The sequence below is a fragment of the Peromyscus leucopus genome, chromosome 13, assembly GCF_004664715.2.
Source record: "Peromyscus leucopus breed LL Stock chromosome 13, UCI_PerLeu_2.1, whole genome shotgun sequence".
NCBI lineage: Eukaryota > Metazoa > Chordata > Mammalia > Rodentia > Cricetidae > Peromyscus > Peromyscus leucopus.
Window position 1 is genome coordinate 65,908,778 of NC_051074.1, and position 13,257 is coordinate 65,922,034.

Sequence of the window (13,257 nt, forward strand, 5' to 3'; positions counted from 1 at the left end):
TTTGTCTGTTAGCCATAAAGATATTTGCACGTTGGCTTTCTTAGTGAAGTGAGATCCACATTATGCGTTTTCAGTTTCAGGTTCAACATTGTCCCTCCAGCTTTGCAGACTTGATGCTAAGTATTGGGTTAGACTAGAAAAGAACAGAAAGATAAATGTTTCCTTGTTTTTAAAGGTAAGTATTTGCACGACAACATGCAGTAACTAGGTGTCAGTACAACGCAGTACTTACCATTGAATTACCCCCAGCACCTGAAACTTCTAATTCCACAGTTTGTGGCCCCAAATGACTTTGGGCAGAGTAGGTTCGGTTCTGTCATCTATAAGCACGATTTTATGAATCAGAGATCATGTGTACAAAGTGCTTAGCACTTAGAATACAGTTGCTTACATTTGATGTGCAGTATTGAAATTACATTCAAACTCAGTAATAATCTTGGTATGAAAGGACAGATAGCCAGTGTCATAAACATCTGGGAGACAGGTAGGGATATCACAAGTTCAAAACCTACATAGGCCTTGTCTAAGAAAAAAAGGATAGATAGAAGCAGATAATTTCTTACAAGAATCATTTGCAGCAGAAGCCTTATCAGGAATCAGATATGTTAACAAAATATATCTATGTCCAAACAGATGGTTGGTAGTAGCCATATTTCCTTGGCTTGTCTCGGCTTATTTTCCACTGGATTTTTAGCATTTCCTAAATGTGTAAAATTATGGAGTTTTGCATTTTGTATAATTGTATTCTACTGAGGGCAATATAATTGCCTGTTTAGTTTCTATCACCTCCAACAGTAGACTATAAATTTGCTGAAATCAGTATCAATCTTGATAACTTTTACACCTGTTACTTGTAGCACATAGCAGAGTTCATAAATGTTGCCTAAATGACCTCTTGAGTCTCCTGTCTGATGTTCTCGGGGGCATTTTGCATCCTGTGAAAAATATTTCTATTATAGGTCAGGCAGATGTTAGTTCAAATCTTATCTGGACCATAGAATTACCATGTATTCAGGACAGAATTCATGTTGAATTCAAAATTCACATATTGAATACATAATTCCAAGTACTTCAAAATGTGCTTGTATCCAGAGTGATTTTTAGAAAATAATTTTCTTAAACAATGAGGCCATTAAGGGCCAAAAGAGTACAGGAACCAAAACTTAGAAAAACCATTCCTGTGTCTAACACAGCCATGGTTAATGATAGAGCACAAACATGCTAACATGTTTGAGTCCATGGATTTGATTCCTTTCTCCCTACAGACACACAGAGACTATCAGTAGCTTCTAATCCAGTGTGACTGCTATCCTTATAAGAGGAAGTCGGAACACAAACTACAAGAGTGCCACAAACAAAGACCATATGGGTACAAAATGGGTGAAAACCTACAAGTCTACAAGACAAGAAATCAAACTTGCCAAGACCCTGTCTTGATCTACAGAACTGTGAGAAAAGAAACTTGTTTTTAAGAAATCCAGTTTCTGGTAATTTGTTATGACAATTCTAGCAAATCCAGATTCTCTATAACCCTAGGGAAGTTTCTTCGCCAGTGAGAGCCTCCTTTTTAACTGGCACATGTCAGTACCACCAACTTCTTGGGGGTAAATCTGAGTTTTTATATGAAACACCTAATAAGTGATGGCATTAAAATTAGGGGTGTTATTATTATTATTACTATTTTATTAAGTGGAAGACTGGCAGAGTAGAAATGCTAAAAGTGAAACTGGGTTAAATAATATTATAGATCTTGGAGCAGTCGCCTGAACTCATCCCATGTCTGGAACAAAGCAATGTGGAAAACAGGAAAAGTTTATTTTTTGCACACTGATCATATGCTCTATAAAAACACTGACACGTCACCACTTAAAACTTTAGCTTACACATTTGGAAGTTACATATCTGGAACAAAGCAATGTGGGGATACATTATAGTTGCTACACCAGCTTGATGTGATGGGATATAGCACTGTAACTGGTGTAGTAGTGGATAGAGGAATAGTTACTAGGTTTTAATTTTTGAAAGCTGGATAAGAACAAAGAGCCAGTGTGCCCATTTGAGTATTAGGCATGCTTTGAAAGCCAGAGGAATACATTTTGAATGTGAAATGCTTTTGAAAGAATAGAAACCAAGGAGTGTATATTTGACATAAAAGGTATTTGCTCTTTTCAAGGTCTAATGGGCTCTAACGTACTCAATTAAAACATATTCAAAATAATAATTTTAACACTTAATATAGCTTTCCTATCGTCCAACAACTATTCTAAATACTATACATAGTAGCATATTTGTTCTCAAAAAAAAAAAACTATCAAAGAGTACATAATCTCACGAGTGAGACAATAGCAATTTCAGAGCCAATCATTATCCTTCATTAGACCTATGAAGATTCCTAAGGGTTGACTAAGAAATCAGATAGGGCAGGAATATTATTAGTTTGCAAGGAGAAGCATGAAGGAACTCTTACCTACATACCCTGAAAAAACTCTCCAAACATTACTGTGCTCTAAGTAACTTCCAAATGCGTAAGCTGAAGTTTTAAGTGGCTATGTGTCAGTGTTTTTATAAAGCATATAATCAGTGTGCAAGAAAAAAACTTTTCCTGTTTTCCAGTTCTCACTTTGTTCCTAAGGTTTATATTTTATTTTTCATTTGTATCCTTTCCTCTAGGTTCTTCAAATCCATTTCTTTGAAATACTCAACTGAACTATTTAAAAAAAAAAAAAGCTTATATTGAAAACACTTGATCCACAAAAATTGCAACCTCATTTTGTTAAAACTAATATGAGAAATTTTCTACTCCATTGTGAAGTAGAGAAATAGTACCCAGGAACTTAAGAAATAGCAAGTATGGAACAGTCATCACCTTCTACGCTGTTTCACTTAACTATAAAAAATTGCAAGATGTTTCTTATACTACTAGTTACATGGAATTGACAAATTATCATATGCTTCACACAGATACAAGGATATGGCCTAACTAAAACACAGACTCATTAACACTCACATAATTAAAAGTAGAAAACAAAACTTTATTTGATGAAAACATTTTAAAAGTTCCAGTATGAAGTAACAAAACCAATAACCTACAAATCTTTCAGTCCTTTGCATTTCAAGCTAAATAATCTCTTCAGAAATATGACCATTTTGTAATATATATCCCTTTCTGTAGGCTAGACATGTATGAGTGGGTAAATGGATATAAAATTCAAGAGAAAAAAATGAAATTTTTTGAAAAATAAAAATCTGAAATCTCCCCTTGAGGTGTATTGCAATATGGTTCCAACATACTCAGCACCTTGTAGTCACCAAGTTACTGATTTGAGTCCTGGAATGAGCCTATTACATGAAGAAACAAGATCTTAGAAATCTGTGAGTCATACATTGGCAGCAAAAGAAAAATGACAGCAGCTAAAGAGAAGCTCAGGTATTGAATTCACACTTCTGAAATATTTAACACACTAAAAAATCAAATGAATTGTTTGGATGTTTCACAAAAGGAAACAGCTCAGAGTTGAGAATACAGAGTGTTGTTCTCAGAGTGAGCTGGACATTGCCAGTGTGTCTTCAGTGCTGTTGTTAACACATGACTCCATTAAGAGACCAAATATCAGATCTTACTGCACATATTACATGGATATAGAAACTCTGGATTCCAAGTACTCTTTTGCTATATCTCTAAAACAAGGTTTGTTCTAGGCCTGAAGACATCATTCAAGACCTATGCTTCTTGTAACTATTTCACAGTCATGTGCCAGATCAAGAGTATCGAATCAATGTCATACATAACTTGTGTATGACATTGTCTGCACCTGGAGAAAGGCCAGTTTCTTGAGTATTTTTCTGTTTCTTTGTTGAGGATCCTGAGACAGTTATTCAGGAAAGCTAAGAGGTGAGGTGGACACTGCTAGCATTGAAAGAACAATTAGACTGGAAAGATAATTTTAAATGAGCTTTAGCATGAACAAAAGCTAGAACTTAACAGCCCCCATTTTTTAAGGGCAGACAGTGCCTTGTAAATTGGTCTTAGAAATATCTGTAATAAATGACTAGGGATCAAGTTTCAAGAAATGACTTCATGCTTTAGTAGTTCAAGTTTTGATGCTGTTAAATACATTTCTATTTTTGTTTTGAAGCAGTTGTGATTTTATTGGTTTTTGTGAAACCCTTTGTCCAGATTGCTTATCTACTTTTAACTTTAAAAGGGCAGTAATCTGTGTTTATCTGCCTATATATTTGAAGCCACCTGTTGTAACACTATGTTAGTTTATTTACTGGAGAACTACAGGTTATGCTTTGTACCACAAGATCTGTTCCTATTGATAGACTTAATAAAACCAGCTTCTGCCTTAATGCAGTCCTGTACATAACAGCTGTATGGATGATACCAGTGGTTCAGTTCTTGGCATGGTCAGTCATTGCCATTGTAATCACTGTAGCTGTGGTAGCCACTGTTCCTTCTCTCATGGATGCTAGACATCTTCTTCCATGCTGAGTCCTGGTGGAAACTAGCACTAAAGGACCTTCCTAGACGTCCATGCTGCTTCTTGGAGATATTGTCTTCACTCTCAGATTTGGCAATTCCCTGGGCATGTGTGGGAGGCTGTGATTCTTGTCTAATGGTTCCAAATGGAAAGCTCCAAAAGCCAAATCTTTGCCAACTGAGTCTCTGGAATGCTATGATGCAATGCAAATTTCCTCCAACCTGAGAAGGACAAAAAAGATGAAGACAATAGAGAGAAAATATGTATAAGTCTGTGGGGTCCTTATTGACTCCCTTAGAGTAAGGCTGTTATTCTTTCACTGAAAACACTTCTATTCTGCACTCATCAGAACACACTAACATACTCGCTTTTCCTGACAGCTGCCTTTACAATATAACAAACTCCTTAGGGACCAGAGCACTCCTCTCCACAGCCTAGACTCAGCATAGTCATGGCCTCATATACCTAACTCATACACTAAGATCATACCTTATTCTTTTCTCTATGTGTGGTCTTTTTCCTTTCCTTCCCTCCTCTCCTCTCCTAAAAACTCATCCTGTTCCCTCCCCTACATATGTGTGTGTGTGTACACAAAGATTTTTGAGACATAATATCTATAGCTCAGGCTGGCGTGGAAATCATTATCCTCCTATCTAAGAACTGAGATTACATGCATGTGCCACCACACCCAGCTGCATTTATTCTTTTATCAACAGGTTTATAGAAAAAGGATGCCTACTTCTTTCTGCAGTCATGTTTGTACACATGGCTCTGCCTTGTGACAATAATTTATCCAAGTTGGGCCAAGACTATCAAACTCAACCAAGACAGGTAAGTCTCAAGCTAGAACTGAAAATAAGTCATAAATTGAAAGTCTGCTAGAAGTGCATATTCAAATAAAGCATTGTGAGCACAACATAGCCTACATAAGAATGACTGATAGATATTCTGAGCCACTTGGCTTCTACCATTACTACAGAACTAGGTGTTATTTCCCATGACTGTCCTCCTGGGCCTTAAAATAAGTCTTTTCAAACTAATTCACATAGTTTGAACTTGGTTTCTGTTATTTACCACTTTAAGAGTATTAATAAAATACTGCATTTTGGTCATTTGGGAAGTGGCTTCCAGTGTAGTGGTGTTCTTACCTTCTTTGTTTTCCGGAACTGCAGCCCTCTCTCTAGATGTCGGATATCTAAGAATTCTGGATTTTGAGTGTTTAGATCAGTGACAATATCTGCCCATCTATAGTAAGAAAAGGAACAGTTTTCTTTAGGCCCAAAGTACCATTGTAATAAAGCTTTTTCCAAGAGCAAGTTACCATAATATACCACAGCAGTAATTGGTGATTATTCTCTTAGGTCAGCATTGTTCCACCTACTAGCCTTTAAAAGCTTCTTTTTTTGTGACAGTTGTGGTTATCCAATTCCTGTCAATGTTCTCAGTTTATAATTGGTTTCTATTCTTATATGTCAACATACCAGATAATATCTTGCAGGCTAAAGCAGTGGCATGCCACACTTTCTATTATAATAAAGTCAGTTTATTTTCTTATGGTGGGACATGGGTGGGATATGTTGTATAAGCTGGCCTTGAACCCTTTGATTCACACGATCCTTTTGCCTCATTTACTAATGTGCCACTGTGTGTCTAGCTCAATTTCTGAAAGAATTAAAAAATAACATGTCTCCACTAAAATACAAAATGGTTGTAAAGAAAAATCAAAGAAAGTTATACAAATAATAAGTGAATTTGTTAAAGACGTGAAAATCAAGGACTAAATAGGAAATTCGGGGTTTTTTTTATATGATCAGCAGTAACTTAAAAAATGAAAATTTTAAATCAATTTATAATAGGAAGGACAACTTAAAGGACATGTGTGAGTTTATATTGAAAAATCAAAACCACTGCTAAAGGAAATTAAAGTTCTGATTATGTAGTGATACAGTCCTTGATGTTAGTTTATAAGATTCCATGCCATTATGATGTCAACTCTCCCTAAACTAAACCATGAATTCTAGAGATTCTGTCAGTCTATATGTAGAGGGCGTCATGGGAAGAAAAAAGAGAGAGGGAAGAGGAGGGGCAATGTGGGCAGGCACATGGCATGTACATGATCTAGTGGATGTATGGAGTTTGGAAAATGACTATCAGTAGTTGGTTCTCTCCTTCCACCCTGTGGATTCCAGGGATCAAACTCAGATCATCAGGTCTGCATACAAGCACCTATACCCACCAGTCCTAAAGATTTTATTTTATCAAATATGCATCAGGATTTTTAGCAGAAATGATCCAATTCTAAATTTTTTATTTTATTATTTATTATTATTATTATTATTATTATTATTATTATTATTATTATTATTTTGGTTTTTTGAGACAGGGTTTCACCTTTCCTGGAACTCACTCTGTAGCCCAGGATGGCCCCAAACTCGTGGAGATCAGCCTGGCTCTGCCTCCTGAGTGCTGGGATTAAAGGCGTGCACCACCGTCACCACCACCCCCTGGCCCAATTCTAAATTTTTTAGAGAAAAATTTTTGATGTTGTTCAAGACAGAGTTTCTCTGTGTAGCTCTGGCTATCCTAGAACTCTCTCTGTAGACCAGATTGGCTTTGCTTCTGCTAGGATTAAAGGAATGCACTATCATGGCCAGTTAGAAAAAAATTCTTAATATGTTACTTAAATGGAAAAGCAAGACAAAAAAAGGATAGAATTTCATTTGCATAAAATTCCCAAATAAGAAAAGTACATCTATGGTGATGGGAAGCAGAACTGGGTGGCTGTGGGGCTAGAGAGAAATAAAGCATAGCAGAAATTTTTGTGGCAGGGTTGCACTGTGACTGGCTAATGACCACACAGATGTGCACATGTATCTACATGCATCTAGTTACACAATTTTGATCTGGGCTTTCAGTGAAGGAAATAAAAGCTACTAAAACATACCTTTTACAGTGAATGGCAGGATGTTTTCTACTTGACTCTCCAATTAAAATCCAATATTCCACTTCCTGTGGTGAGAGAGGACCCCTGCTAAACAGAAATATACATTCACAGTCAGCTTGATAAATGGCATTCACTTCCCAAAGTATGCTGATCCAATTATGTATTGGTAAAAAACAAACAAACAAAAACCCCAAAACATTAAAACTCAAAAATGGCTTTTGTTATTTTAGAATGAATACCAGCATTTTGGTTTGGGCCATTCAAGAAATCCTTGAATTAGATTTAAGCCTTAGTTAACTTCCATATTCAAAATCGGGGGTTAAAAGTGTTTTTGCATATTACCCCCTTGGCCCAGAAAGGAAGAACATCCTAAGCTGCTCTCTTCAGCTACTCCTTTTTTCAGGATGCATCTAAGTTTGTAGCACCATCCTAAAAATATAGTCCTAAAGTGATCATGGCCTGGAGGTAGAAGCTGATGATTTTGAACAATGTTCCAGTCCCACCCCTGGAAATTCTAATTCAAGTTTGAAAAGGAGCCTGGAAATTTGCATAATTTTTAAGACAAAAAATTAATGTGGGTCATAGGAACAAGCATTGATTTATGAAGAACTCCAGCTATCTTATTTTTCAAGACAGGGTTTCTCTATGTGGTTTTGGTGCCTGTCCTGGATCTCCCTCTGTAGACCAGGCTGACCTCCAACTCACAGAGATCTGCCTGGCTCTGCCTTCCCTGGTGCTAGGATTAAAGGCGTGTGCCACCACCACTCTGCAGAACTCCAGCTATTAACAGAACAAATCAGTAAAAGTAAAAGCCTGTTTTACATTTGGTAGGTACCTGAAGGAAGGTAAAGGCATAGGTTGGAATCATGAAAGAAGTGCAACAGCCAAGCTGTTCACTTGGCTCAGGTTCCCTGATGCGCCACATCCAAGGACCTTTGAGTGGGACATTTGGGACCCATGGCCTCTAGAACAAAAAACCCTCCTATTCTAAAGACCAAGCCACATTCTCTAGCCAGACTCTGGGCCCTCACAGAAGAGGGTAACGTCCAAGGTCCACCTCATCTCTTCCTCCTCTTCAGTCAGCAAGCCCACAAAGCCAAGTGTGAATCAGTGGGGCGAGACAGTCATACATGGCTTCCATTTTCACCTGCTCTTACCCATAACCTCTGCTTTCTGGTCGGTCCCTCATGAAGGAGCTTGCTAAGAAAGAGTAACATTCAAACTCAGCACCCTTGTTTAGACTATATCTCCTTCAAAGAGACAGAAGTGTGTGTGTGTGTGTGTGTGTGTGTGTGTGTGTGTGTGTGTGTGTGAAAACATGTTCATGAAACAGAAACCAGATTAAGAAAATATAACCATGAAGTTTAGATATGAAACTGGTCCTAACCTTCCTTGTGACAAAAGAGACAAACCCTGACAAATTCCATGTTCTTCACATTGAGTACAGAAGGTGCTTTTTAATGTACTCAGTTGTGTACTCTTGGCATAGGGCATGTAGGACAATGGTGAGGATACTGGGAATTGTTGTTTTTAAACAAAATCTCAATTATTTGATTTTTTTTTTTCAATAAAGACTGGGGAGCCAGATGCTGGGGTCAAAGACTGCCAGCTCAGAGAGGCAGAGAAAACACTCAACTGACCTTCCTCCTGACCCATTGTTCCAGAAGCATCTCCTCTCCAACAAATCTCCAACTCATTGTCCCTTCTTTCTACTTCCTGTGTGCCAATCTATCCTCCTGAGTCCTTACTCTCTATGGTTTACATCCTGTCAACTGGTTACTTGTTCCGCCTCTTCACCTATGAAATGTTTTTATTTAATCAGAAAGCTCTTGGATTAAAAGTGTGTGCTAGGGCTGAGCCACACCAGAATTAGAAACAGATTTTTCCAGTAAATAATGCAACCTTGGGATTCACAGTGTGATTGAATATTCTGTAACAGGGGATAGCATGTGGATGCCCCTGAACCTCTGTATATAGTCATAAAAGTGGTACTTCAGATGGCTTTCTCTTATAGTATCTGAGAAACAGCTTCTAAGTGCATTCAGTCCTGTAAAATATATGTACACTCGATGTGAACAAAACATACTACCAAATTCCCAGTTTCTAAGAGACGCGAATCTTTTTTATTCCTGAAAACACTTTGTACAACACATTTTCCTAGTTAAGTGCCCTTATTAAGTATGGAAATGCTTACCTGAATGCCTTACTAGCTTTAACAGGGGTTGCTTCAAAGCCAATTGGACAAAAATAATGATTTTGGCAATGATAGATATAAGCCAGTGATTCATCTTTCAATCCTCGGGTCAACTTTGACAAGGCCCCTGGAGCTACAAAGACAAAACCAGGCAAACTGAGGGCCATAAAGCAATGTCTGTATTTTACACAGAGGACTAGTGTACACAGTTTTGAACACACTGACATTCTGAGTTTCAGTAAGGGGATGAGAAACTACCAATGTGGATAAAAATATAAATGAATTTACTTTTAATTTTAGATAAACTCAGTAGCAAAACAAGTGAAACATGTCCTTGCTTACCAGAACTTTCTAAGAATACACCAAGTTGTTTAAGAAATTCAATGAGTATGTAAAACCCAAAATCATGGTCTCAACTTTTCTGGTGATGGACATCTGCCACTACAAGCTTCTAAATCAGTATGCCTATGCAAAGCACATCTGTCTTTAAACGCTACACATATAAACTAAGTCTACAAAAGATTTACAAAAGAAACTTGAAATTAGATTCAATTATAGACATCCTAATGTCTGGATGTAGTGTATATCCCAACTTAAAACTTACTAATACATATAAATACAAACTCCAAGTAAAAACAAGCTACAATAATGGTGTGCAAGCACACACACACACACAAATACATATACACACCTGCCACACAGTAACACTCACACCTGCCACACAAAAACACACATTATCATTGTGTTGGCTAGTTTCATGTCAATTTGACACAGCTATAGTCATCCAAGTGGAGGGAACTTTGATTTAGGAAATGCCTCCATAAATTTTGGCTGTAGGCAAGCAGGTAGAACATATTTTTTTAAATTAGTGATTGATGTGGGAGGGGTCAGCCCATTGTGGGTGGTGCTATGTTTGGGCTGTTACTTCTGGGTTCTATTAAAAGGCAGTCTGAGCATTAGGAGCAAGCCAGTAAGCAGCATTCTTCCATGGCCTATACATCAGCATCTGCCTCCAGGTTCCTCCCCTTTTTGAGTTCCTGTCTTGGCTTCCCTCAGTGGACTGTGATTCGGACACACCAGCCAAATACTCCCCAAGTTGCTCTGGTCATGGTTTTCATCAGAGCAATAGACACCCTCACTAAGACAATTGTCTTTCTACATACATCACACAGATCAAAGGCATCAGCTTTGCAGTCAGGCTGAAGTTCCAAGACAACTATTTCTCCTGATCTGTTGCCCATCACTGTAATAGCTGTCTAGTGATTTCAAAAATATTAGTATAAGAAACAAATTTTTATCAGCACTCAGTACTCAAAGCCATTAACTGGGGTTTCATTAACTTGCATTCCTGGAAGAAATTAAATTATTCATTAACAAATAGCTCATTAAAGCTGAAAGCCTGCATAGTATGCTCACAGTGATGGACTTTCTGGGCACTGAATAGCTGCTGACCACCAAGAACTGCCAGTCAGTATCTGCAGGAGCTCCCTGACTGCCTCACATGGGCTAGGAGGGGGGCAGAGCTCTGCCTATGTACATGTTAACATTTCTGGCTTCTATTCTGAAGTTCCATCAAGGCATGCCACATAGACTTTCGCTTCTTGGCAGATCAGGACAGACAAGAAGTCCTCTCTACTAAAATTCCTACTTCACAAAGACTAATAATGATTAGCCATTCTATAGGTTTGAGTTGTATTCAATCACACTTTAAAAACTGACCCACGGGTAGTTTAGATGAAGAATTTTTAAAAATAAATTCAGTGAAGTCTTTCATTTTGTTTCCATAAACAAACATGATTTTACATAGCTTCCAGATAGTGAATTAAGATAAAATGTATAACTTTACTCTTCATATACTCAAGCATTGTAAAAGATGTCTATAATTGCCATTGCTTTAGAAAAATTGAAATTTTTTTTAAATTGTAAAAATGTACAATGAGAAGCTTCCTCGGATAACTGAAACTATTGTTTTACAATGAGAGTTGAACTTGAAGCCTTTGGACATGACAGGCAAGCTCTCTACCGCTGAGTAGTGTAGGCTCTGATAATTTGCTGTATTTCTTGAGACAGAGTCTCACTCTGTGTCCCAAGTACTAACCAGGCCAGACAGTGCTTAACTTCTAAGATGAGACAAGAGCAGGCTCATCCAGGGAGGTATGGTCATAGACCAGGTCTTACTTTGTAATTCAGGTTAGCCTGAAACATGAAGTCCCAGGCTGACCTTGTATGCAGAGTAATCCTGTTGCCTCAGAACCTCCTGAGTGCTGGGACAAAAGGCATTGAGCCAATATGCCTGAAATCCCAGACATATTCAATAAAAGAGCTTTTGCCAGCAGTGGTGGCATGTGCCTTTAATCTCAGCACTCAGGAGGCAGAGGCAGGTAAATTTCTGTGAGTTTAAGGCTAGCTTGATCTACAAAGCAAGTTCCAGGACAGCCACAGCTACAGAGAGAAACCCTGTCTCAAACAAAACAGAACAAGCAGGGGTGGGGGGGGTAAGAACTTTCATATAAATGTAATACAAAACTTCATTAGTGTTGTTGTAACTACTTTAATGCTCCAGATTATATCCGGGATTCCATGGGCAGAGGAGATGGATAAGAAAGTTTGCTCTCCTTGGCACTCACATCATTTTGTCTGCTGTAAACACTCTTTTACCATGTCCTAGCTTTCCAGAAGCAATAAGGTGGGTTTTCTTCTGTGGAATAATGTTTGTAGGGTTATTAAATATGACATATAGCATCTATACACATGATTTCTAATAATAGGATGTTTTTCTTCTTTCTCCAAGGTATATAACATTCTTCTAATGATTTCAAGATCAGCAAACTTATTCTTAAAGCAGAGCTGATGTGGCCAAAACAGGGAATGAGGATTCCTGTTGCACCCTCTCCCTTTCCTGCCAAGGCTCTCCCACAGAATCCTCAGGTTTCAACTGAGCACAACTGGAAAATGACTGCATCTTGCCAGGCAGTGGGTGGTGGGTTTTTTGTTGTTGTTGTTTTTCCAATGATTTCTAGTTCCTCTAGTTCTTCATAAATTATTTGTACAATGACTGGATGGATATAAATGTTCTTGTCCAGTTTCCTGATGAATATGTTAGGATGCCTGGCACTGGGTCCCTCTGATTTCTTTTACTTTGGTTTAAATTTCCTTTAACATATCCCCACTCTTTTATTTGTAGAGTGGAATAAATCTTTGAAGTTGAGGCGATTCTTTAATCCTTATCACAATACCCCATTGCAACAATCTTGAATAAAGTCTTCAATTTCAAAGAGGGTCAGAAAAGTTTCTTCTTTAACAGTACCTTACAGTTGTCTGCTCCACAAAATTCAAAGTTTATTATGACAACTGAAAAGTCAAAATCATTAAACAATACAAATAATTCAACTACTATACAATAAATAATCATTAAGATGAACCTCATCAATATGTCTGTTAAAACCAAGACTGTTCTACAATAGTGTTGTCACTTCACAGTTTGTTACCCTATAGTTTTGTGTTATCATTTGATGAAAGTCCAGCATCAAAAGTCCTCAAATGCTTTCACTCTGTTTTAAAATGAACTGCAAATTCCATGCTTTATCTTAGAAGTTTTACTGTCAAGCACACACATACAGAACAATGTCCTAAAC

At 37.6% G+C, this 13,257-nt stretch overlaps 1 protein-coding gene and 1 long non-coding RNA gene across 5 annotated transcripts in view; one reads left to right on the forward strand and one right to left on the reverse strand.

The window, feature by feature from the left end:
• On the forward strand, positions 1-12,893 carry LOC114705358. Of its 2 annotated transcripts, none has more exons than XR_003736377.2 (3): positions 1-175; positions 5,201-5,315; positions 12,186-12,893. It is a non-coding gene; the product is annotated as an uncharacterized LOC114705358 (long non-coding RNA). The 2 variants fall into 2 exon arrangements; XR_005092694.1 differs by having other exon boundaries at positions 12,414-12,893.
• Positions 3,012-13,257, reverse strand: part of Bivm (basic, immunoglobulin-like variable motif containing) — a 25,109-nt gene continuing 14,863 nt past the window's right edge. For 2 of the 3 annotated variants that reach the window (XM_028887195.2, XM_028887204.2), the window contains exons 7-10: positions 9,623-9,755; positions 7,429-7,515; positions 5,633-5,729; positions 3,012-4,705 (exon numbers count right to left, since the gene is read on the reverse strand). In XM_028887195.2, the coding sequence (XP_028743028.1) occupies positions 4,412-4,705; positions 5,633-5,729; positions 7,429-7,515; positions 9,623-9,755 (611 nt within the window). In that variant the 3' untranslated portion in view covers positions 3,012-4,411. The remainder of the gene's footprint in view (positions 4,706-5,632; positions 5,730-7,428; positions 7,516-9,622; positions 9,756-13,257) is intronic. The other variant, XM_037210446.1, reaches the window with a different exon arrangement.